The sequence below is a fragment of the Schistosoma haematobium genome, chromosome 1, assembly GCF_000699445.3.
Source record: "Schistosoma haematobium chromosome 1, whole genome shotgun sequence".
NCBI lineage: Eukaryota > Metazoa > Platyhelminthes > Trematoda > Strigeidida > Schistosomatidae > Schistosoma > Schistosoma haematobium.
In genome coordinates this window covers 48890295-48916850 of record NC_067196.1, presented here as the reverse complement: position 1 = coordinate 48916850, position 26556 = coordinate 48890295, and the positions used below count along the sequence as shown (strand labels likewise).

General features: G+C 39.3%; 4 protein-coding genes across 4 annotated transcripts; 1 reads left to right on the top strand and 3 right to left on the bottom strand.

Moving 5' to 3' along the window:
• Positions 1 to 216: 216 nt before the first annotated feature.
• Positions 217 to 1429, bottom strand: MS3_00001463 (uncharacterized protein). The gene has a single exon (XM_051208920.1). It carries the CDS (start codon positions 1075 to 1077, stop codon positions 700 to 702), a length of 378 nt encoding a protein of 125 aa, XP_051074328.1. The 5' UTR covers positions 1078 to 1429; the 3' UTR covers positions 217 to 699.
• A 710-nt stretch (positions 1430 to 2139) lies between these two features.
• MS3_00001462 (uncharacterized protein) lies at positions 2140 to 6609 on the top strand. Its single transcript, XM_051208919.1, has 8 exons — positions 2140 to 2228; positions 2265 to 2377; positions 2410 to 2544; positions 2581 to 2940; positions 2983 to 3142; positions 3172 to 3308; positions 3352 to 3381; positions 3466 to 6609. The coding sequence occupies exon 8, from the start codon at positions 4369 to 4371 to the stop codon at positions 5551 to 5553; it is 1185 nt and encodes a 394-aa protein (XP_051074327.1). The 5' UTR covers positions 2140 to 2228; positions 2265 to 2377; positions 2410 to 2544; positions 2581 to 2940; positions 2983 to 3142; positions 3172 to 3308; positions 3352 to 3381; positions 3466 to 4368; the 3' UTR covers positions 5554 to 6609.
• Positions 6242 to 11252, bottom strand: TY3BG_5 (Transposon Ty3-G Gag-Pol polyprotein). Its single transcript, XM_051208918.1, has one exon. It carries the CDS (start codon positions 9786 to 9788, stop codon positions 7782 to 7784), a length of 2007 nt encoding a protein of 668 aa, XP_051074326.1. The 5' UTR covers positions 9789 to 11252; the 3' UTR covers positions 6242 to 7781.
• Positions 11253 to 12986: 1734 nt separating this feature from the next.
• Positions 12987 to 19650, bottom strand: RPL15 (60S ribosomal protein L15). Its single transcript, XM_051208917.1, has 3 exons — positions 19602 to 19650; positions 19249 to 19562; positions 12987 to 19215 (listed from the first exon to the last, which is right to left on the bottom strand). The coding sequence occupies exons 2-3, from the start codon at positions 19555 to 19557 to the stop codon at positions 18910 to 18912; spliced, it is 615 nt and encodes a 204-aa protein (XP_051074325.1). The 5' UTR covers positions 19558 to 19562; positions 19602 to 19650; the 3' UTR covers positions 12987 to 18909.
• Between the last annotated feature and the right edge of the window lie 6906 nt (positions 19651 to 26556).

Sequence of the window (26556 nt, the reverse complement as noted above, 5' to 3'; positions counted from 1 at the left end):
TACATCAGGATTTCGGAACTACAGAAAATAATTTGTACAGCTAACACACACCTTCCTGAAAAATGCTCTTAAGTCATGGAATGAACAAAGTATTATGTTAGAATGACTGTGCATAGACTGCACTGCTGAAATTTCGGTCGCTGCCGAATCCATAACGAAACTGCGTGTATCATAAGTACCGCACATTATGTCTTTAAAGCATTCCAATAGTTTTACGACATCGCGTCGTTCTTGACTGCGAGGAGCATACATAACAGTATGCCCTTGCCCAAGACTATCAGTCACTACTAGCTGGAACAGTGGAAAACTTTAAAATAAATTTATTACTATTCGTTACTTACTCAACTTTGTTGGTCTGATAAGTAGAATCAATACATATTACCTCTGGAAACGCGTGGTAAACAGCCATTTACTCCCTGCAACTGAAGCAAATCATAGATATGTTCCCATGTTCATTGAATACTTTAACTTCAGTGTTTGCTTGAACACGCTGTAAGATGTCATTGGTATTTTTAGTGTCTAAACTCAATTAATTACAATGTGAGTTCAGCAACCTGGGTACAACTGTGAGCGCGTTTTGACGATATCGTCCTTGGTAAGCTGTTTATGGAACCTCCAAGAAGCCAGATGCCGTAAGCTACGAGTTGGCGTATTACTCAATAGAAACGTTCTTAAATATAAGCGTTCACTTGACGTCAGCTATCTTCTCGATGGATCGACAGAAATATATCCTTCTGTGCAAGGATAGTTGTGCACGGTCTTAATAGAGGTGACTTTTAGCTCACCTTTTACTGCACGGACCCAAAATCCAGATTCACAATGGCAATATTTTGACCTGAAGGATAAATCCATTTGAATTAAGGTATACTTAGATGACCAATGTCGTCTCCTTTGTCTAGTTTGTGTTGGCGAGTTAGAAATTGTATGCTCTTCGGAAGAATGATGATCACTATCATATACATTCTGAACGCAAGCATCTGACTCTGACGAACTGCGTTTACGTCCATATGTACAGACATATCTCACGAAAAAAGACTTTAGAGTTGAGTCATCACTGTTCTTTTTACATACTGACATAACGTACTTAGTATGCGCATACTAAAAAAATAATTATTAACCACAGAAGTCATATTACCTTATGTGCTTCTTTCAAATTTGAAAGAAGTACATTATTTTATAGAAGAGCTTACTTTTACTTACATGGGAAACTATTTAAGTGTTGAGAAAGTGTGTTTGATTCCCAGTGAACTAGCGATTAAATGCATATGCCTTATAAATAATACATCACCTGTTTCTTCTTTTGCAGATACTTTCAGATAATAATGAATTGACAATTGCAATGGAAATGCAAAACAATTGATGCTCAAGCTTCTGCTATAATGTTGTACAATAATACGCTTTTCCTTATCAATAAAATTCTTAAAATATATACCGTTTTTTCCCGTGGATTGCAGTTTTAGAGTGGCTTGTTATGTGAATAAAGGCGAACATAGGAGACCTTTTGGGTTATGCCAATGGTGCTTTAAAAGTTGGATCAAAAATAGGCAGTTCTGTGTGCATTTAGGCGGAAGTTAGACAATTTAGCGGATATTTAGGCGAAAAGTAGACAATTTAGCAAAACAGCAGCAAAAAGGGGGGAAATTCGAATTATTTCCCCCGGACAGGCGAAAAAGGCGACATTTTGGCACGTTTTCCCCTTTATTTCCCAACGCATTTTCCCCTTTATTGGTTAACCAAGCAATTGCTTGGGAACAGGTCTCAAAATTGTCCCATGGGACAAGTGCGTTTGACAGATATTTTAGTACCACCCGGAGATTCGAACGTTCAGGTCGGGCGTCTAGGCACAGAAGAGAGTCGTTTAGGTGTCCGATGGCGAGTTGCTGGTCACAGGACAGATAACGGGGACCGTCTACTGCAACTGTGCACAGACCACAACCTGTTTCTGGCTAGCAATAACATTCGGGATAGTCATCACCGACATGCCACCTGGCGTACAACCGTGAAGAGATGTCGTGATTTCGCTGTGCGAAGCTATTGCCCACTAACAAGAAATACGTTATTGTTGACGCCCTAAAAAAAAAAACAACTTATGATAGCATCAAAGGACTGGATAGTTGGCAATGACCTTTGCGCTTTTCCGAATGAGATGGTCGATATACACCTTCAGAAGTGCGACCAACCTAATGACAATTGGTCACTTATGAAATGTAAAGTTATTCATGAATTAGGTAAGCTACAATCATGGAAACTATAATTCACTATAGAATCTCTGCAGTCTGCAAAAGATGTTAGCTTCCCTGCAAATACTGCAATCTCACCTTGAAAACACTTCAACGGATGAAAACACTCTGCCACATAACACTGAGAAGCCCAAGAGGTCTGTACAATAATCTTACTAACATTTCCTAGAGCTGCCATGAAGCGTAAACAAGAATATCTTTACAATTCAGTCGACATGGATGTTGCTGAAATGCAGGCTGGCAATAGTTATATTCAATATCCCAAATTCAGGTTGTTTGACAAATTAGTTTCGCCTATTGCTAAGTAAGTTTCATGACTATTTACATGTTCAAAAATCAGTTCGACGCAATTACAGACATCCCCGTCTACATCTGCATCAAAGCGTGTCCATGGTGCTTCAGCAGACCAGCAAGTCACCTGCATTATCAAGTGGACTTTTTCAGGTTAGATAGCTTGCATGCAATGGTGCAAAACATTTCGTCAACTATGAATGACTTCAGTCAAAGGTTGCAGAATATGTCAACAGCCATTTCCGATTTGAGCATTAATGTAAAGCAATTGCTTTCAAAGTCGAATGAGCGCGAAAGACCGCATCAATTCGATTGCGGACTGTCAAGTCAGCATTTCCCTTTGTCATCTGAAGAGGAACTACAGATGCTGGATACTGGTTTGTCGCAGAAAGAAACCAGAGACAGATTTGTAAGTCATTAACATGAATTTAATAATTTGTTACTATTACAGATGGCAATGGTCACTAGGTTATCAAGTGACGATCCAAAAACGTCGATGCGGTTTGTTCTGTCGTATCTGTTGACACCTGAGGTTGCCAGTAAATTCACGTTACTTGGCATCTCTTCCAAACGAGCACTTCAGAAATGCACGTTTTACGGCTGCATACGAAGTAACCTATATCTATTACTTAAACTTCAGGTGCCTTAACTCATCGCTTTCTGTCATCCTCTGTCAACGAAAAAGACCTTGGTAAGCTCTATGACATCGCGACACAAGGTTACTTTCACGATATCCGAGACAAGATGATGAAGCGTAATAGAAGAAAACAAGACCAGGTATGTACTAATTTAAAGTGATAACCTCCCTACGGCTCTATAGTTACAGTCAACAATATTAACGAGCATAACCGTAAGTTCAGCTTCAAGTATTTGGCTGTGCCAAAGCATGTCATTGAGATATGGTTATGACTTTTTTTCTTTTTTGTTTATTCAGAATTCACAGGACGACTACCTCAATTCTCAATAGTCCGTGCAATTGTTTTGATGTTTTACCTCGATTTTAATAAACATTCTTTCAAACAGCTTACTCTTTTACTTACGTGGGAAACTGTTGAAGTATTAAGAATGTGTTTGAGTGTCATTGAACTTTTGATTAAGTGCACATTCCTTATAAATAAAAAAAACCTGTTCCTTTTTTTTCAGATAATTTCAAATAACAATGAATTAGCAATTGCATTGGATATGCAAAACAATCGATGCTTATAAGCATCTGCTCTAGTGTTGTACAATAATACGCTTTTCCTTTTAAATAAAATTTTTAAAAATTTACCGCTTTTCAACTGCATTGCAGATATATTTTTGTCTGTGGTTGAAAATAAAGGCGAACATAGGAGACGTTTGGGGTTCTGTCGATGGATGGAAAATAGGAGGTAATGTGTGTATTTAGGCGAAAAGTAGAAAAGTAAGCGCATAAGTAGGAAATTTAGGCGAAAAGTAGACAATTCGGCGGATATTTAGGCGAAAATGCGACAATTCGGCGGATATTTAGGCGAAAATGCGACAATTCGGCGGATATTTAGGCGATAAGTCCGTAATTTGTCGACAAAAAGGCGATAAAGGGGAAAATCCGCATTATTTCCCCCGGACAGGCGAAAAAGGCGACATTCTGGCGCGTTTTCCCCTTTATTTCCCCTTTCGTTACCAAAGCATTTACCCCTTTATTTCCCCTTTTTGGGTTGTCTGGGACAGAAGGTGGAATAAAATGAAAGCTGCTTTCATGAAAAAATATGACTTACTTTCGTTCAGTGAGTTTGCTAATGAAAGCACCCTAAAAGGTAACTGAGTTCAACAATGTTGTTTATTAAATTGATAGAAGTAAAGAGAGAAATCCGTTGTAATGACAGTACTTCAACTATTACACCATCGACTAGCAACATCAATCAAGGACTTTCAGATAATAGTGGTATGTATATTAAATTCATACGTGAATATATATCTTATAGGATCTCCTGAAGTGAACCTGTGCTCTCCAAAGTTCGTGAATCGCAAAGAAATGATGAACGACTTGATGATGTATCTAATGTCAAATACATCTCTGAGCATAAGGGATGCTGATCGGGTTCTGTATGGTCTACGATTTTTTATCCCTGACATACCGAAAAGCATCAGAGGTGTCCTAAACACGTGTCCAAGTGTTCAACCAAAGTTTATCGGCAGTGGGGTTTACTACCATCTAGGATTGAAAACCAATCTGCTAAGATACGTTGAACTTTGGTTGTGTACTAGTGATTTTGACTTTTTAAATTTATATATCAGTGTGGATGGACTTTCTATGTCTAGAAGCTCCAATCAACAGTTATGGCCTATACTAGGACGGATCGTTGCCCCTAGGTTTAGTGACGTGTTCATGATAGGGATCTACGGAGGGAATAGTAAGCCGGCAGAATTCAACGAGTTTTCTGCGGACACAATTTCTGAAATAAAAGAAATGACTGACGTGGGTCTTTTTAGTGTGAAGTTTAATAAATGTATAGCTATTACGTTGGCGGCTGTTATATGTGACGCACCTGCTCGTTCTTCTGTTAGGTACACGGTAAATCACAACGGTAAGGCAGGTTGCGATAGGTGTACTGTACTTGGGAGACGGCTGGAGGGGAAAACGACCTTTCCAAATGGAGTACATACCTTAAGAACAGACGACACCTTCCGTCGTCAGTCTCAATCAATTCACCATCAAGGACATTCTATTATGGAAACGCTTTCGATTGATATGATTTTAACTTTTCCTCTAGATCCTATGCACATGGTGTACCTCGGTGTTACCAAAAAACTAGCTAATTTATGGATAGATTTAGCACGCCGAAGACTGCGCGACTTTAACTCATGTGCAATTAGGGACATAAATAATTTAATAACGGGTTGTGTGGCAAGTACTCCTTCTGACTTTCCCCGTAAATGCCGTACACTAGACTTTGTATCGGCATGGAAAGCATCTGAATGTAGGTTGTTTCTTCTGTATTTAGGCCCGGTGATTCTTGAAAAACATTGCCACAACCTTTTTATCTTAATTTCCGGCGTTTAGCGTTATCCATGTATCTGCTTGCACATCCGAAATTACATAAAAATGTTGTAGAAACCGCCAAATTAGATTTACTAAACTTCCTAAATGAATACGCATGGTGTTATGGGTGTGAAAACTTAGTTTACAATGTGCATTCGTTACAGCACCTCCCTGACGACGTTCGTGCACATGGACCTTTAGATAGTTTTTCAGCCTTTCCATTCGAGTCTTATATGAGACAAATTAAGAATTCCGTGCGTGGTGGGTTTGCAGTAGCTAAGCAAGCAGCACAGCGTTATGCTGAGAGAATGTCCTTCAGGGATAGGCTTCAAATTAGTGGTTTAACAAATACTACCACAATAGGCGCTAATGATGTCTCCATTAAACAAGTAATTATGTTTAACAACAGCAAAATAAGTTCATATAAACCGGATAATGTAGTAGTAGTTAACGGCCAGCCCGGTTTAGTTACTGACATAAAGGAGGATGGACTACTAAAATTTAGGACTTTCATTGACCCACGCAATTACTTTGAAGATCCTTTCCCATCTAGTGATATTGGAATCTTTATGTGCTCCGTAGTTAGCCATGAATACACATGGGTTTCAGTTGATGATGTCACAGGTATTCAGTGTTTGACAACGCTTCTACCAGTAACACCTTCTAATATATTTCGTTCCCACCAAGAGAAATCAAAAGACAGAGTCGAGGAGATCGGAAGAGTATATTTGGCGATGACCAATATATCGGAATTCTCTGATCTAATCTGGCTAGCGATTGCGGTTGATGTTGAGCACGGCGTTACCACACGTGATCTGGAGCGGATGCCTGACCGAGCGATTTCAGCTAGATGAGTCCACTAAAACATATGGTCAGCATCCAATGTCGAAAACTTAGTGCTATTTATTTTGGGGATTTATTTACCGCTACAGATCACTCCCCCTAGTGGGGCAGTGACGACCCTAAGACGTGGCCAGCCAGAAGTTTAAACCCAACGAGTTTGTCGTTGATAAACACTCTTCTGATAGCTTACTAAGTGTAGCAGCGTCTGGTCGTCTTTCCTTACTATATGGGACGGAGGTACAACATAGTAAAAAAGAAAATGTACAATGAAAATTTCGGATCCTCATAAACGTCATCGTTCTTTTCCAGCCGTCCTGGAAAAGAAAAAGAAAATGTAAGTGCATGTCGAAATACACTCGTATGTGCGTAAAAACACAATGTCGGCGGAAAAAAATGGAAAAGAAACTCATGAACACGTAATAGCGTTAAAAAAATTGTTTTTTTTGTTTTGTTTTTTTTAAATAGAAATAAAAATATATAAGCATATTAAAATTGTTTTTTTTTTAAAAAAAAAATATAAAATTTCGAGAAGTGCCTTACGTGCAATAGTCGTTTAAATGTTCTGGAAATCTCACCCTTCTTCCAGAACGCGTCGTTTTAAGTTTATTTTCGGATACTGTCGAAGTATCATCGTGTGTGTTGGTTGTCGGATGAGGTATTATAAGTGTCGGAGTCGTGTCGTTCGATTGTACCGAAGGAAAATCCACGTAGATAGGATTTCTTTCTAAATACGCTGCTTTTAAGCGATCGATACTGATGCTATCGTTGGTTCCGTTCTTATCGACTATATAGTACTTAGATTCACGTTGAAGAACTTTGAAGGGTCCTTCGTATGCTGATTCGAATGGTCGTCGATGCGAGTATCGACGCACGAAGACGTGTGTACTATATCGTAAGTCAGGTTGAACGAAAACATCAGTTGATTGAGGTCGAGTGGAAGCAGGTTTAACTGAACGCATTGCGTTTGTAAGCCTGTTCGTGTAGGAGGTTAGATCCATGTTCATTGAAGAGGATGAAGGATCCACGAATTCTCCTGGAAGTCGAAGTGTCGTTCCATAAACGAGTTGAGACGCAGTGTATCCAATGTCAGCTTTCACTGCATTGCGGATACCTAGTAAGACGAGTGGAAGAGCGTCGGTCCACTGTGAAACGTTTGCTGCTGATAGCGAAGCTTTCAGTTGTCGGTGAAAACGTTCTACCAACCCGTTTGCTTGTGGGTGGTAGGCAGTCGTTCGGAAGCGAGTGATTCCTAAAAGTGTGGTCAGACGACGGAAAAGATCAGATTCGAACTGACGTCCGCGGTCTGTAGTGATGGTTGAAGGGCAACCGAAGTTTGCTACCCATCGTTCGACGAAGGTGCGGGCCACTGTTTCAGCAGTGATGTCCTTAATAGGTACTGCTTCTGGTCATCGAGTGAAACGGTCAACGCAGGTTAATAGATAGGAGTATCCATTTGAATCTGGTAAAGGTCCTACCAAATCCAGATGAACATGGTCGAAACGGGCATCGGGAGTTTTAAACGAGCCTAAGGGACATTTATTGTGTCTGATAACCTTAGATTTTTGGCAGCTTACACAGGAGCGTGCCCACTCCCTCACGTCTTTATTCATTCCAGGCCAGCAAAACCGTTCTGCTATAAGCTTGATGGTTGCACGAACACCTGGATGCGAAAGTTTGTGCAATGTGTTGAAGACATTGCGTCGATAATGTTTCGGCACGATTGGGCGATCCCTACCTGTAGATGTGTCACAAAGTAGAATTTCCTTACCTGTTCCCATCTGTTTGATGCGTAGTTTAAGTGTTGTGGACGATAACTCGTGCTGAAGATCAGTGTCTTCTTTTTGAAGCTGGGCGAGTTTAAGAAGGTCGATTCCTTGGAAACTGTTCAAGGAAGTTATACGAGATAAAGCGTCTGCAACTACATTGTTTGCTCCAGAGATGTGTTGAATATCTGAAGTAAACTGCGAAATGTAGTCCAGTTGTCGAGACTCACGGGGAGAGTACTTGTCAGAAGGAGAGCTTAACGAGAAAGTGAGCGGTTTATGGTCCGTGAAAAGAGTGAATTCACGATCTTCGATGTAGTGTTGGAAATGCCGTACAGCACAATACATAGCTAGGAGTTCCCTACCGAATGTGCTGTACCTCGATTCGGTGTCTAGCAACCTTCTAGAGAAAAATGCCAAGGGTTGCCAGGAGTTGTTAACCCATTGTTGTAAGACTCCTCCGATTGCTGAGTCGGATGCGTCTACTGCGATACTAATGGGTGCTTCGGTGTCCTGATGTGCGAGCATTGTTGCTTTAGCAATCAGTTCCTTAACTGTGGAGAATGCTTTTCGTGCGGTGTCGTCCAAATTAATGGATTTCGCATTTCCACGAAGTTGGTCGGTCAGAGGTTTCATAAGTAATGCGCATTTGGGTATGAAACGTCTATAGAAACTTACCAGGCCGTTGAACGTGCGTAATTGCTTGACGGTGGTCGGTTCTGGGTAATCCAGAATGGCCGCCACTTTGGTCCTAAGAGGTCGAATGCCTTGAGCATCGATAGTGTGTCCCAGAAAGTCTAACGAGTCGGTTCCGAATTGGCATTTCTGAACGTTTACAGTAATGCCATGTTTTTGAAGTCGTTCGAAAACAAGATCCAGATGCTTGAGATGTGTTTCTCTGTCCGGACTTGCGATTAGACAGTCATCAACATACGCGTGTACGAAGTTGAGACCTCGAAAAACGTCGTCTATGAATCTTTGGAATGTTTGAGCAGCATTCCTTAGACCGAAAGGCATTCGCAAAAATTCATAGAGTCCGAAAGGAGTTATGATAGCTGTTTTCGGTATGTCGTCAGTAGCCATAGGGATTTGGTTATACGCTTTAACCAAGTCGATTTTCGAAAAGACAGTTGTACCTTTCAAGGTAGCTGTCAAATCGTGAATGTGAGGCAACGGGTAACGATCGGGAATGGTTTTCGCGTTCAATCGCCGATAGTCACCAGTTGGACGCCAATCGTTGCTGTCCTTTTTAGGGACCATGTGCAACGGAGATGCATATGGGCTACTTGACGGTCGTATGATTCCTAAGTCCATCATGTGATCGAATTCGTTTTTCGCCAACCTTAGCTTTTCAGGAGCTAGTCGTCGTGCTTTAGAGAATACAGGTGGTCCTGTAGTCGTGATGTGATGTGTAACGTTGCTGGTTACACACGGTAGTTTCGATTGAGTTTGTTGTATCCCAGGGTACTTATCGAGTAGTGGTTGATAGAGTGGGTCTATCATATGTTTAACTGTGACTGGGGATACTCTACAACCAGTAAAAGAAGTTACGCAAACGGACAAATTAGTGTTCCCGTCTACTAGCCTCCGTTTGCGCGTATCGATGATCAGATTGTGGTGTTGTAGAAGGTCCATACCAATGATTGGCATAGAAACATCTGCAACAACGAAAATCCAGTGGATGGGTTTGCGTAAACCCACGTTAAGGTAAACGTACCTTTTGCCATATGTAGCGATCGGTTTTCCGTTTGCCGCCTGTAAGTTTAGGGTCGATTCGTGTAGTCGGTCGTTAGGATTTGCTGGGAGAACGCTAACTTCTGCGCCAGTGTCGACGAGGTAGCGAACTCTCGTTGTCACATCTGTGACGAATAACAGACGGCTTTGTTCGCCGGCTACGGTTGCCGTTAACGCGTGCCGGCTTGGAAGTTTCCCGAATTGTTTTTCGAATCAGTCGGTTTCGTGTTGGGAAAATTGCAGGGTTTTCTGCAATTTCTGGAAAGCTTTCCATACTGGTTATGATACCAGCACCAGTCGGGGTTATCTGTCTCTCGTGGTCTAGAGACAGATCGCTTACGAGAAATGCTTCTACGTGGTGTGCGCGATCTCTTACGGTCGGTACGAAGACTAAGATAACGCGTGAGTGTGTGACATAAGTCGGTTATATCATTCTGAGTCGTGTGAGGCCTTTCTTTGACTGAAAATACCTCGGTAGTAGAAGGTTTCGTAATTTCTAGAATGCGGTCGGCAGATGCAGCTAGCTCGTCTAAGCCGTTGTTCTGGAACGAGACCAGAACTGCTTGCACCTGTTGGGGAAGTTTTGACAAGAAGAGTTGTTTGAATAGACCTTCGTCGAAAGTTCTTAGGCCTATGACCTCTCTCATCCGTTGCAACATGTCTGTCGCAGAACCGTGTTGCAGGTCGATGTTATTGAAGAGTTGATCTAACCTTTGTCGATCGGTTAGGTCTCCTCGTTTAAGAATCGAGCGTTTTAAGATTTCGTAAGGATCGGAAACATCACTAGTAAACATACTAGGTGTTACGTACCTGTTGAATTCGCGCGGTAGTGCCTTGACTACTGCGAGGAATTGTGCACGTGTGTCGATCACGCCGTGCTCGTGGAAGTCGGCTTCTGCGTAGCAAAACCAGGCTTCGATGTTGTCGGGCCAGAAAGGCATCAGTTGAAACGAAGGTGGGGACAAAGTCTTAAGCTTGAGTACTTTAGGTGTCTGTTCAGTCATGATGAAGTATGAAGTACGATAATGAACGAGGGGAAAAATATATATATCCAAGAAAAACACGAAAAAAAATCACAATGTTCAAAAAAAAATAAAAAATAAGGCAATGATATATAAAAAATCCCAAAAAGGAACAGACTCACAGTTACAATTAGGTGTACCAGATCACGTCGGTCTCACCAATGATGATGTCACAGGTATTCAGTGTTTGACAACGCTTCTACCAGTAACACCTTCTAATATATTTCGTTCCCACCAAGAGAAATCAAAAGACAGAGTCGAGGAGATCGGAAGAGTATATTTGGCGATGACCAATATATCGGAATTCTCTGATCTAATCTGGCTAGCGATTGCGGTTGATGTTGAGCACGGCGTTACCACACGTGATCTGGTGCAGATGCCTGACCGAGCGCCTTCAGCTAGATGAGTCCACTAAAACATATGGTCAGCATCCAATGTCGAAAACTTAGTGCTATTTATTTTGGGGATTTATTTACCGCTACACAGTTAAGGACATTGATTGTAAATGTATAGCCATCAATTGTACCAATTACATAGTTGTAATCCCATTGTTGCATACTTTATTGTAAATGCATTTCGTTTCATTAGTGTTTAATTAATGATGATAAACCATTTACTTACGTCTTATGTTCTTTTCAGCCCACTAACAAGAAATACGTTATTGTTGACGCCCTAAAAAAAAAACAACTTATGATAGCATCAAAGGACTGGATAGTTGGCAATGACCTTTGCGCTTTTCCGAATGAGATGGTCGATATACACCTTCAGAAGTGCGACCAACCTAATGACAATTGGTCACTTATGAAATGTAAAGTTATTCATGAATTAGGTAAGCTACAATCATGGAAACTATAATTCACTATAGAATCTCTGCAGTCTGCAAAAGATGTTAGCTTCCCTGCAAATACTGCAATCTCACCTTGAAAACACTTCAACGGATGAAAACACTCTGCCACATAACACTGAGAAGCCCAAGAGGTCTGTACAATAATCTTACTAACATTTCCTAGAGCTGCCATGAAGCGTAAACAAGAATATCTTTACAATTCAGTCGACATGGATGTTGCTGAAATGCAGGCTGGCAATAGATTAGATCAGAGAATTCCGATATATTGGTCATCGCCAAATATACTCTTCCGATCTCCTCGACTCTGTCTTTTGATTTCTCTTGGTGGGAACGAAATATATTAGAAGGTGTTACTGGTAGAAGCGTTGTCAAACACTGAATACCTGTGGCATCATCAGTACTAATTTAAAGTGATAACCTCCCTACGGCTCTATAGTTACAGTCAACAATATTAACGAGCATAACCGTAAGTTCAGCTTCAAGTATTTGGCTGTGCCAAAGCATGTCATTGAGATATGGTTATGACTTTTTTTCTTTTTTTGTTTATTCAGAATTCACAGGACGACTACCTCAATTCTCAATAGTCCGTGCAATTGTTTTGATGTTTTACCTCGATTTTAATAAACATTCTTTCAAACAGCTTACTCTTTTACTTACGTGGGAAACTGTTGAAGTATTAAGAATGTGTTTGAGTGTCATTGAACTTTTGATTAAGTGCACATTCCTTATAAATAAAAAAAACCTGTTCCTTTTTTTTCAGATAATTTCAAATAACAATGAATTAGCAATTGCATTGGATATGCAAAACAATCGATGCTTATAAGCATCTGCTCTAGTGTTGTACAATAATACGCTTTTCCTTTTAAATAAAATTTTTAAAAATTTACCGCTTTTCAACTGCATTGCAGATATATTTTTGTCTGTGGTTGAAAATAAAGGCGAACATAGGAGACGTTTGGGGTTCTGTCGATGGATGGAAAATAGGAGGTAATGTGTGTATTTAGGCGAAAAGTAGAAAAGTAAGCGCATAAGTAGGAAATTTAGGCGAAAAGTAGACAATTCGGCGGATATTTAGGCGAAAAGTAGACAATTCAGCGGATATTTAGGCGAAAATGCGACAATTCGGCGGATATTTAGGCGATAAGTCCGTAATTTGTCGACAAAAAGGCGATAAAGGGAAAATCCGCATTATTTCCCCGGACAGGCGAAAAAGGCGACATTCTGGCGCGTTTTCCCTTTATTTCCCTTTCGTTACCAAAGCATTTACCCCTTTATTTCCCCTTTTTGGGTTGTCTGGGATGTCGTGATTTCGCTGTGCGAAGCTATTGACCAACTTGTAGTCAGAGTTTGAAAAGTGGATGTCTGCTGTTACAGTCAGTAAGGGTTGAAGGCTACAGATCATGAGCGAAGACGGCACGATGAAGTCTCTAAAAGATGATAAACGGTGAGTGCTGCGTTTTTGTTCGGTTAGTGGACAGAAAAAAATATCGAAAAGAACATAAGAAACTAAGAGTGTCGCTCTGGACTCTTGTCAATGATACCAGTGAAAAACGTTTTCAGTGATGAAGTAGAGGCGACAATGTTTTCAGTTTGCAGGAGATTCGCTCGACTGCATGAACTGATGATTCGCGCGAATGATAATGTTGTCAGACCACCAGTTGACCTGGACAGGTTTTAAATCGTCGAGTAGTTGAACAGTCGATTGATGTACCGAAATCATCTGTTAAATAACAGCCACGAGGAAACAATACTTCATAATTTAAAGTACGACATCGAAGTAGAATAACTACTATAGTTCGGATGTGTTATAAAGTTAAATCTAAATAACGTCGTCCTTACGTATACTGACAGCTTCACTGAACATTCATTTAGGTATTATTAGCGTAACAGTTGGATGTGTGAATAAAAACATATACGAAAACTATGGTTATGTTCGTGGAGAATTTTCGAGGACGTTTAGATATTTTATAAGCCCGAATCTCATACAAACAAACCGAAAATGGAATTAAAATGACTGTCGCGTAATAAGGAAGTCGAGCCATGATTTACCGTGTGGAATAATAGCAAATACAAGGAGTATAGTAAACACTAATTAAAACAATAACCGCCAATGTAAGTAACGTTTAGAGGGTTCAGATAACGTGGCGATTTCGTAAAAGGCTGATACAAAGAGCTTATCGCCTAGCGTTAAGTGACATATTACGTACGACGAAGTGTCTACTGAGAACGTGGAATAAGATTGCTCGTGTATATGCAATATGTATGTCGACTAACGAGTCATAAATGTACATGATTTTGACTAGAACTTGACGGCATTGACAGAATATACAACTATTTCATGTGAAAGAAACTACGAAGTGTTATTAGGCATCAGAAACATGGTAAGAAATAATCTAAAGCAATTATGAAACACTCCTGGGCTACTCATGCTTCCAAGTAATGAAGTAGACAGTAGTTCGATTCTGGATTATATACGAAGTACTGTTGATTAAATTCTTGGATTAAAACAACGTTGTAGAATGAATTTGTACAAGTCCAAAATTAATTTAGGCCAAATACGTAGCATTGTCAGACGAACAGTGTAAACGAGATCTGAGATTGCAGAAAATTTATATTTCAAACTCACCGTAAATTTCTAGCATTCTCTTCCTCTGTTTGGCCACGGAACTCAGCAATTAGAAATTAGGCAGGCGGTGTTAAAAAATAGTAAAACATCCTAGTGGATATTGGTTAGTAGAAAAATGAGTTTATAGTTGACAGTTATTCTTGTCTCGCTTATATTGGTGGATAAGTTACAAAGAGATGTACGTTCGTATTGTCTTGTGGCTATACTCGCGTGTGGTTGATATTTTAACAGACATATTACACAGGAGCATTTACATGCTGCTGATGCTTGTCTAGGAACCACGATAGTCCATTATAATCGTTGTTGATTAGTTAGTTCTATCGATTGAACTAAGTATTTAAGTTTAAATGCCAGTCAACATTGAGATAAAGCAACGAATAAGTATAGAATGCAATAATAAGGATTATAATGATAGGTTGCGTTATTCGAAGTCTTACTCACCAGCGTAGATGATCTATGTCGAAATGATTGGAGGCCTACTCGAGTTACGTTAGTGGTGTGACGAACCAACTAACGTCGAAGTTATACCTCGTGGTCAGAATGTTACGTGGACTACCCCATTGACGTATCAAGGTACTACAGATGCTTTGAAGACTGTACAACACAGAGGAATCAAGGACACACAACTACATTTCCAAGAACCAGGTGAGCCCGTTCCCATCTCAGTTATTAATTCTAATAACAATAGTATATTCTAGATCATACAGTTGACACCCAGTACAGCTGGACAGACACATGCTGGGCCAAAGTAGATGTGCATTCAATTACAGAAATCTGGATCCCTACTTACGCTGTGGCGATCGTTGTAATTGTACTGACTAACGGCTCTCTTGTACTCGATTGCTTATTTCGAATTCCAAACATAATACGTCCAGTTGTGCTCATCTAGCTCTACTTATCCTAAATTGAACCACTTCGTGGATTCTTAGTTAGCGATTCATTTTGAATACTTCTAATCATTATAGGTATTTGTGTAAAAACACCCATAGTTGTGAGTCCTTTAGTCCACTAGTTTTATCTTACTCATCGTTCGTTTGTGTTTACAAATTCACTGGTATTTTTTAATCACTACAGTACAATTTGAACAAAATGTATGGTTGCTTTTTTATTATCTCAATCGTTACTGACAATTATGTTCACTTTACCGAGAAAAATCTACTAAATTATTTTGGTTTTCATTCCAAAGCAATTAGCGCAAAAAGGTTGCTTTTCAATATTGAGGGTAAAATATCAGAACTAATAGGGGAACTGTTTGTTTAGCGGCAGTGATGAGAAATTGTGCCTATGCGCTCTGTTCTCTGACGCTTCAGTCTGTGAGTTAGCATTAAACGTTATGGGTTTGAAGAGTTTTTTTTATCAACTTAACGATTCATTACAAGGATGGTCTTGGGGATTCACTGTTTGAAATACATTGCTCTAGACCTCAAAACACAAAAAAACTAAAGTTAATTTTGAAAATAAATGAATGTTTGGAGATCCCGACATATCTACTAAAAAAATTCAGCGTTGAAGACTAGAAAATTCACTTTGTGCAGCCATAAATTCGGGAACTTCTGCCGATGTACTTTTTAGCTGTTCATCATCAATACAGTCGTGTGGCTTTTGAAGAACATTTGAGAAGGATGTCAGAAATATTGAGGATTTACTGTTGGATATTCTAATGCAATTTTCAGGTCTAACTGCTGACATCTGTAATTTCCTTGACTGGACTCTGTAGATGATCTAGACACTCTGTTTCCACTGTCAATAACATGCAAAAGGACGCTTTGTGCTTAGCAGGTGCTAAGTGACAAACCATCGACATACCTGGTACATAGCGAGTATGCTTTCCTATTCAATGTGTTGTAAACATATGTATGCTAATTTACTTTCTAAGTATGAACACCTTATACTCCAGTTTGTCGTTTGACTATATGCAGTACCGTCTTGTCGTTTGTTCCCAGTTTATTTCTGTATGCAGTAAAACCTTGAGACCGGAAACCAACTGCTCACGAAATAGTATTTGCTTTTGAAATTACTACACTGGCCATTTCAGGTAGCTTCATACACTTCCATGTTTGTAAATAACTTTGTACATACCTTTAGTGCTTCAGATCATTATTGTGGATGCTTGTATACCGAATCATACATGACTTCAGGGTACGCAGGCACATTTTACAACCGCAATTTTAGGTATGTACGTATACTGAAGTGGGGAACTGATAAAGTCCCAGGGACCGATAAGAGCTCATGACGATAACGACTACATTAGAAAACACTGACAGAGATGGTGTTTTGCTACGAACCTATTTCCTTATTGCTTGTCAGAATACGCTAATACGATGCCACACAATTGAACAGCTGAGAGCGAACCCAGTATTCATACATGTATGGATTATTTGATACTTCGTGCCTTCCGTACCTTTTAACAAGAGACAAGATCTAGGCCCTGCTAACTAATTATCACTTTTTTATTATACGCTAACCACTATCAGTCAGCTACAACGTAGGACCAGGGATATATGCGCATCAGTCAAAGTTGCCACACTTCATTAGGACAAGATCAACACCAAATTTACGGAAGTAGTTAATTCAGTAGTAGTAATATATAAAATATAGTACACGAATATAATACAGAAGCGGAGGTATGACGTGATTTTAACCTCACGATTCAAGGAGAGTAAATACCAACGTCATCGTGGTCGATTCTTACCCAGTCTCCAACTATTGGTCAAGATACTCACACGAACCCCAACCAAGTAGTCTGCATCTACCAAGATGGTTCAGATCAGAAGTTAGTGACTTCATGGACCGACCACCCCTTTATTCCAACAGTCTTTAACAAGAATCAGCATCGCAATTCGTGGTAATCGGTCGTTGGGCGTCCGTAACGTGGCCCAACCATCTCAATCCATGAAGATTTAGAACCTCATCAACTGATTTACCATCATTCCTTAATACCCTGGGTCTAACCTCACTGTTACTTACCCGGTGATCTCATGAGATAGGAGCAGCATTTCTAAGACGCCATTAATCAAATACTAGTAGCTTACGAGTTTCTCGTACTCTTAGTGACCACGTTTCGCAGCCTTAAAGAAGGACGGGACGAACTGCCGAGCAGTACACTAGTTCACAAATTGATAGAGACATCTATTATCTGATAATGATAAGGATGTGACTGCAGAAACACTGATTATCATTTGAGTGTTACGCCAAATAGGATGAATTATAAGCTCTAAGCAATGTTTATTGTCATCAATAAAAACAAATGTTATGCGGACCCTACCATTATCATTCAGTAAATGAGGCTATTTGGGTTTAAGGATCGATAGGGAATGAGATGAACTACTCGAGCTTCCCCCTTATTAATCACTAAATCTTTGTTTGTGATTGCAGTTATTCAAAAAATAAATTACCACGCACTCACCCTAATAATGAACAAGCTTAGACAAGAAGTAGCTTTTTCAAAGTCATTTATATTGCAATGATTTGTGATTGTACCTCGAAACTTCTTCCACCACTACGTCGTTCAGGACCTTAGCACATGGACGCCGTAATCATCATACCCATCGGTGAATAAGTACTACTGGGGACAAGAGCTGCGTACTGCATTTTGAGATGACTAAGAAGGTAAAGCATGTTTCTCAGCAGGAAAGCTGTACATACAGCTGAAGGGAATCTAAAAAAAGCTTTACCGAGCTAAAATCATATCTTCCCTGAGTAGACTTGGCCTGCTTTTTAATAAGTAGCTTGATAATATAGGTATTTGGAAGGTCGGTACACTACACACACCTACGCCGACTCGAAAAGAGGTAGAATTGAATACATTTTTTGCCAGTACCTTTTTAGTAAAGTAAATTATATGCTAGTAGAACACCATTGACACGTCCCACGGTCACTCCCATTAGTGACTTGGTTTCGATAAGTCAGTAATGAATTGTCGCCTAATACACGCGCGGCATCTGAACCACAGGTGACTATTCAATCGTACACGCCTTCAAACCAACCTCTGAACTATCGTTTATCATCAGCTTAGTAGCCCAAGATATATATGAGCAAATGTCCGCAATAAATACCTAGACAGAGCCAAGCGTATCCTCTAACCTGTCAATAAAACAGGAAAATGGAATCCGAAAGGAAACACTAACTCGTCGAAATAACGGGGATGAAACTAAACATTCAGATTGCAGTTCATGAGTCCTTTTGACTGCGACTAGTTCCCGATGTAAAATTGCTAGAGATTTTCTGCGTGTATTATTATCTTGATGCAATGTGCAACACGAGCTGTCAGACAAGCTAAGTAATTTAAAATAGCAAGATTCATATGTTTTGAGTAGTTTGTATGGATCAGGATGATAAACAAGAGGTTTCTTTCAGAATTGTCTTGGGGGAGAGTGAAACCCGCATCTCACTTCCCTAACAATGTAGTCAAATAACTTACGCAAGCAAAAAAACGGAGCTTTCCAACCAGGTTAGCGTGTTGAACTTCAAGAACACACCGTTCATAGGAGTCATGCAATAGAAAAAGAATAAACTGCGTACCCAAGGCATGTAATTAAAAAATTAGCGTTTTCGTCGCATCTCTACAGTATTGAGACGCTTCCAAGCTGCACGTCTAGAACCGCCAATTGTCTTATGGTACTTGTGTCCTTTGCCGAGACCTCTTGACTTGTAACCAGCGGATGTAAGACCTCGCATTTCCCTGTGTTTCTGGTGAGCTTTGCATATCCAACGAATTTGAGGGTCACGTCTGATTGCTTTATGAAAAGGATCTATGCAAATAACTTCATAGAATTTAAACGTGCTATCCTCTCCAACCCAGTAGGAGTTTAGAATGCGAAGAGCACCACACTTCCGACCTACTCGCTCCTGAAGAACAGTCAGATCGAATAACTAAGTTACCTCTGCAACTGCTTGTATTGATCGCTGGTTTTTCAATTGGTTAACACCTTCACCAGCAGGTTTACCATACGTTGCACCCTTTGGAACTTGACGTTTTCTACCACCTCGTCGAATTCGAATACGGTAGATGGCATAGCCCTGTTTGGCCTTATAACCCAATCTTCTAGCCCTATCAGGACGAGATGGTCGAGTTACGCGAACGATTGCATGAGATTGCCGATATTCCCAGCATCTCATACGTTGTATATAACGCATAACATCAGACTGTTTCCGGCGGTAAAGCTCCTGCATAAACTTATAAGCACCCATTACTCCTGGATATAAAGAATTCGTAACCATAAAATTAGAACCACCAACCTTTAGTCACGCTCTGGTCCCAATGCGTAACCCGCGCAATCAAACAAGACCGCAATCTAGGAAGTAAAACAAATCAACATTGTTCATCATAATGAATCATTATACAAACCTTCACATCCCTTTTGGTAAATTATGCAATGTTTTTGAAGTCACAGATTTTTTTGCAAGATTCTCTTGTATCCATAATCTATGTTGAGTCGTGTTTTCACTCAGTAAAGATCAATAATTTGTGGATGCAAGCTAACTATGTGTTTATTTGCTTTTGAGAAGTCGACGGGAAGATAGGTTTTGCTAGGATTATTTGCGCTTGAAATGTCTCTTCATTCTGACTCGACGTTGACTCAAGTGGTTAAAACCGTAGTGACAACGGGATAACACCGGTTCATCACCACTAAAAGCCGTGTAATTAACCGGGAAAATTAGGACGATTAGTCCTTAGAAAAATTTAACGATATTTGAAGCTTTTCGTTTGGTTATAAGGAAATAAGTGCTCACTGAGTCAACACATAGAACAAACTTGGTGGTGCTTATGAAGGATTCTAGAAAACACCACGTGTCGTACCGTTTGATTTCCATTTCATTTTTACGTAGCTGGTGGTCAAACGAACTCTCAAGTCTCAGTTTGTTTAGTAAATTCGCTTGGTCTAATTAACTGTACACTGTTAACTGCAACTTATTTGAATGATGAAACACTTCATCGAGATCATAGGTTAGTTGTATATAATTTCAGACTAAGTTTTGTAACTACAATTTACTAATCATGCTGACTTTACTCTTTATCACAACAACCCTGTTGCTTCTGTACGTCGCTATCCGTATATTGTGCTCCGTTAATTTTTTAAAAATCCACATATATGCATTATTACCCATTATAGATCAAAATCTAGTTGGAATTGAAGCGTAGAGCATTAAAAACACCTCAATATAGCTTTAACGTGGTTTAAATCATCAAGCGATACGTGACCCGTCTATTTTAAAGTATGGCCACATGTATTATAACGCGAAACTAAGGATGATAATACTTACATTGGATCTTAAATAATTAGATAAATTTGTGGCGAAGTTTATCTATGAGAACAGTGTTTTCGCCGTGTTATATGTTAATCATGGTGTACAAGTCGTCAGTAACGTAACTTTAATGTAAGGTAAAGCAATCGCAACATCTCTGTTTGAACCCAGCAGATCAACATTTAAATTGATAAGTCTGGCTTAAAAGTTCACTGTCCTGTTACTTTTACTCTTTCGTTTTATCATAACTTTTCATCTCTTTCGTGACTTTTAAAAATTCTAAAGTGTCCTTCATCAGTATCTAGAGTCTCGTCCAATAAGGATTCAACGAAGGCTTTTCGGAAACATCTAGAAAACGTAGAGTCTCGTGTCACGCTGTGGATTAAATATTTGCTTGTACCATCACCAAATATATTTTTTGTCTTCAAGCTAATGGGATGGTAGAACGTTTCCACAATCAGCTAGAGGCTGCCCTAATATCACACCCAAACCCTAGTCAGTGAACGAAATTCCTGCCAATAGTTATGCTGGGAATGAAAACAGCTGTTCAAACTGACGCACAGTGTTCAGTTACAGAACTAGTCTTCGGGACAACTGGGGAGAGTTTTTCAATTCTTGTGCTCAAAGTAAAGGGTTTGAATTAGAAAGTTACACGGACCGACTGCGAAACCAAATATCTAAAGTTAAACCAATTAAAATTCGGAAACAATGGGGAGCGAATTCTGTACACAACTGTCTTAACAATGGCACGCACATCTGGATAACGTGTAAAAAAGTAAAAACACCACTTAGTCCTTCATTTGAAGGTCCATCAAAATTTATCTCGAGAAAACCCAGGTATTTCGTGGCACAAAAACAGGGAAACACTGACTCAGTAAGTATTGATAGGTCAAAACCGGCTTATCTAGATAATGAACCACCATACGTGTTATTGACCATTTACCTGACAAAACAACTACAGGACTGACAAGTTACAACGGACAGGAATATCTACAGTTTTGGCTCAATTGTGATATTTATCCATGTATCTACCAACATTTTGGTCAAATAAATCTTGTGTATATAGTGAAAAACGGTAAAAACAAAGGAGGAACGTCTTTTTTTTAGTATAGCTTCAAAACAGATACGTCTTAAAGAAAATCTTACCTACTCATCTTCATATCGTTTACTTTTGATATATAAGCTTTAAATTCATCTTTATATTAAGTACATAGGACATTTATCCCCAAACAATCCACCGACAAATATAAATCGAAAACAGTATATCAGCAGAGGTAAGTCAAAAAAGAACGAAGAGTCTTTGACTGATGTGAGTCTTTTGTGCAGACTACGCCTGTGGAATTAATCACTTTCTTGATTTTTCCGCTATTAGAAGACAATGAGGAAGTTGGATGGAAGCGTTGAACAAAATCACTGTGAATATTTTAAACCCAAACAATGAACTGTCACAATATCGACGAGTTTTGAAGAAAATCCAGGCGAGTTTCACTAATCCACTAAATCATGTATTATGGCTACAGTACTTTATAACGTGCAGCATCTTATACTCATTTAGACTAGTCATACACATATTATCATCAAAAGCACACACAAACTAGTTTTCGGTATACGACACATCCAACGTTTTCATGTGACATGTTATTATAAAAAGATAGTTGTTAGAGGAAGCATTTCGGATCAAATAATTGTTCAACACTTGATAATGGTATTCATGTTCATTTTAACATGCCTTAAAAGGTTGTGCACTAATTTGGCGAATATTTCTGCAACATGATTTGTAATGCATCCAGACACTTCCTAGTCAGTAAAAACTAACGTATTCTGAACCATCTAAATTGTTCGGCATCTAAAGCAACACTTCAAATTTTTCTCCATAGCTAGTGATAAATCGAAACCATAAGGAGCTGTTTATAATGGTTTCTCGAAATTGTCATAAAGCTTTGTTACAATTTGACAATCACGTAATGGGGTTTATCTAGGCGATGAAACTAAGAACTAAATCAGTGTAGTTTGTCCGTAGTTATATTTATCTAACACTTATGATTTTCAGTAATGGGGTTGTGGAGATTATTACGTTTTTGACTGAGATCATGAACCGATTGATGTTAGACCACCAATTTTGGGAACCTGGAAGCACTGGACGGCCGTTTCGTCACTTGGTTCTTTAGTGAGTACTATGAAACTGTCAGTTTGATCAGAGGTTTAACGACAGCCATTTGTTCAAATCCTCATTGTCATACTTATACGAACACTGACTGCAATTTCATACCATTGTCATAGAAACGGTTAAGGTGTTATACTCCCATGGCCAAAACCTATACTCGCTCCGATAATCCCGTAGATGGCACACAATTTAACGACTCATGAAAAGTCAACTAACTGAAGACATTGTACAATACATCATATCTAATGGTGCTACATGAGGTGTATTGATTTAAAATGCTTAACTTGAAACGGATTGATTCAAAACTTCTGTTTAACATAATGCTCACAACAAGCCTATATGCATAATTACTTTTAACTATCCGTCTATGGGCACTAACATGGATAACTGATCTACTAGGTAATCAGAAAAATGAGTTTATGGAAGGACTCTGATGACTACACTTCTATTGAACAGATTATTATCGGTTCCCCATGCGAATTCCCGGACATTACTTAAGATCACAAACGTAGATGATCTTTGTCTAATGGTTGTGGGTCAACTAGCGTCGAAGTGACATCTCGTGGATGGTATCTAACGTGGATTACTCTTACGTTTATTCAAGTAATACGGCTGCTTTAATGACCTTACAACACAAATGAACTTATTACAAAAATATATTAGTAGGTACGAGGAAGAGAATGCTACCACCATTTCATGGGCCAGTTTATGGCGTGGAATTAACTGGTGCGCGTTGGTTGTTCTTGACCTTGACGAGAATCATTGAACTGTTCGACATTCACTGGTCCGACTGCCAGATGATTTGGCTACGATCCAGTGACATCTCACTGGTCCAACATTACCACTTATGTCATATGAAAAAATCTTCTTCCATCTATATAACCTACCGTACATGTGGCGTTTCTGTATGATTGTTATTAATATGAGCAGAAAACGCTTGTGCTATACATAATTTAAGCGGCTGACCACCAACCAACACCATGCGTTAGTGTTGCTCGTTAGGATATTTTGGTGCATTAACTCATTCTTTTATTTTTTTCTCATATCTGAGTAAATTACAGTCGGAAAACATCGTATGAATGTGAATTTTGTGAACAAAAACACCACACTTGCACGCAGGCCATCGTCCTTCTGAGTGCTGGGTTACGCACTTGACCAGTAGACAACATGGGCCCGTAGTGGAACCACCTGCAATTTCTTATTACTTTGGTCGATTATTAGCGATACTCACGTCTTATAGAAAAGGCATCCGTATAAAGTGCAAACCAACCGGGTTCCTAGGTGACTTTAGGGAATATAGTCATACTATAACATGAATATTAAAATCAAGCTAATCAAATAACTGATATGTTGGGCTCCGATCATTTTGCTGACACCAAAATGTCTGTTACACCCTAGGACTCTTAGTATTTGTATTGTTTGCTTCGTAATCATATGTTCTAATTCCCTTGGTCAGGGGACACTTTCTGCACATGCACGTTTACGCCACGGCTATAAAGAGTGGGTCGGCACAGACGCAAGTTCTTCCTTCATTTTCTTACTCTCTATTCTCGTAAAAGTTCTGATACTCACAGAGAAGACACGTTTTATATGTCATGAACAATAATTTGTGTGAGGTGGATGCTACGAGATAAGATAGCGAATTAGTAAAGTGTATGACATCCATAGAGCACCTTTTAATACTAACTGGGTGTTGGTCGTCACAGATTAAAAGTCAAACATTGAACAAACTAGTAACCCTTCTTTAGGCTATGAAAACCGAACTGACATATCCTTGTCTAGTAAGTTGATCAGACCGACATTCCTATGGAAATCGATTATATGATAAAGCTGATGTGACAACTTGAGTCGGTTGCTTAAGAGTTGGGGGCAAACATCGTATTATTGTTAGAGTGTAACAGCTCGAGTATCCATTCACTTCCTTATCTTGTACTGACACTACACTTCCTATTATTTTATTTCGCACGTCGAAAAACATTGCTCGGGAAGCTATCCTCGCCATCCAACATTCCTGTTCACGATCTGAATGAAGACCTATTCACCACAAGTATGGTTCCTTCTATAGATAGAACGAGGGGCACCCACCGGCTCGAAAGGCTCGTTCACTCACCCTGATGCTTCTTCACTATCCTTCTTTTGTTTGTTAGTTGTCCTCTGATGCAACAGATGCATACCCTCATATAGCCATCAAATACAATATATAATATATTTCTTCAAGGGCAGGTACACGCAGTTTTTACAGGCATGATCTACAAGTTACACTTTTGGGTTCACAGTACGCATCCCAAGCAGGGTTGTTAAATTAATGTAATCTATAAAAGTGAATATAAGTTCATTCCTTCAGATATACTGGTTAGTCTTCAAAATCTTCTCCAAAGTGGCATCGCGTTCACGTTACACACCAGACCCAATCTCGGCATAATTGTGTTAGGATTTCGGTCGTGCTAAGTATTAATGTAATGTAAATTTTTAAGTTTATGGTTGTTACAAACTTCTAGTGTAAAAGTTTGAGTTAACATGCTATAAGTTGTGTTAGTAGAATAGCTAATCCAGCATAATATTGGAAACATGAGTCTGAATGGTGAGCGTAGGAGAACAACCTCAATATCACAGATTGATTGACTTGTTCTCGAACATAAAGAGGCTGATACAAACAAAATGTTCTGCCCCACAAACATGGGTGAATTGAAGTCATCGCTCTCACCATCAATGCTTGCTGGTCAGTATCTCCACCCTCCCTCCTTTTGTGATGTTAGGCTCATTTAAGCTTATTTTTGGATATATATCATACCTCACACACACATCCTGTTAGAAAACACCATTTCTATAAGCACCATTTTACAAGCTCATTAACCAGTTGCAAATTATGGACTGTGGGTAAGGCATCGATGTAATGCTTTAATTGACTATAGTGTAAAGTATAGGTTGCCAATCAGATTATAGGCTTTAAGAAGGGTATATTGTAGGATAGTTGTTTACAAAGTAGGCGGAGAAGTATAGAAATATGTGAGTCATAGATGAGGTAACGAGTGGTGAAATAATATTAATGGCAAGTCAACATAGTGTACTGGGGAGTAAAAGGTTAATAAAAAAAGACGCGAAGGAACTCACATTAACTTGGTGTTGATGTTACTTTGTTTTATCCTAACCGGTTGATGGGTAGCAGGCTCCATAGATGCAAGATCACTGGTAGTACGCAGTCGATTGTGCAGTTCTTTTGACTTTCATGGTAGTAGTGAGCATCTCTTAGCGACCGAAAATCGATAGGTCCAGTGAGTTACCTATCTAGTTCAAGTAAAAAATAGGGAGGAAAAAGTATCTACTACAACTAAAGAGTAGAAAAATATAGCAATTTGGTCTATGCATGTAGAGAGCCTATAATGTCTGTGGGACGCAGATGTGTTCGTATGTGCTAGATCAGTGCAAGTGAGGGCTTGGTCAAGCAGTTTTACAAATGTATGTAATCCATCTTCCATGCATATTTCACAGGGAAGACTGTCACTTATTAATGTACACTTGATGAGGAAGAAGTTTCCTCGAGTTTTCGATCTGTATTTCTCAACGTTGATGGTAGATAGTTTGTTTCGAAGTTCATATTCATGTGTGTCTCGGCAAAGATCTATATTACATGTGGAATAAGTAAGGTTTTCAGGAGTTTTGAATAGAGAAACAAATCGGATCTAGCCCTTGTTTTCTAAAGGGGTTCTAGTCCTTATATAAGGCATCGGAAACTGTATTCAGTGAGTGAGTCGTTCTTAAATATTTCGCGATTAAAATTT

Bases quoted from the DNA above. Each gene is read 5' to 3' on its own strand.
- MS3_00001463 (XM_051208920.1), bottom strand. From the start codon at position 1,077: ATGTCAGTATGTAAAAAGAACAGTGATGACTCAACTCTAAAGTCTTTT.
- RPL15 (XM_051208917.1), bottom strand. From the start codon at position 19,557: ATGGGTGCTTATAAGTTTATGCAGGAGCTTTACCGCCGGAAACAGTCT. The intron at 19,216-19,248 runs GTAACTTAGTTA...ACTGTTCTTCAG, and splicing joins CAATACAAGCAGTTGCAGAG to GAGCGAGTAGGTCGGAAGTG.
- TY3BG_5 (XM_051208918.1), bottom strand. From the start codon at position 9,788: ATGCCAATCATTGGTATGGACCTTCTACAACACCACAATCTGATCATC.
- MS3_00001462 (XM_051208919.1), top strand. From the start codon at position 4,369: ATGACAGTACTTCAACTATTACACCATCGACTAGCAACATCAATCAAG.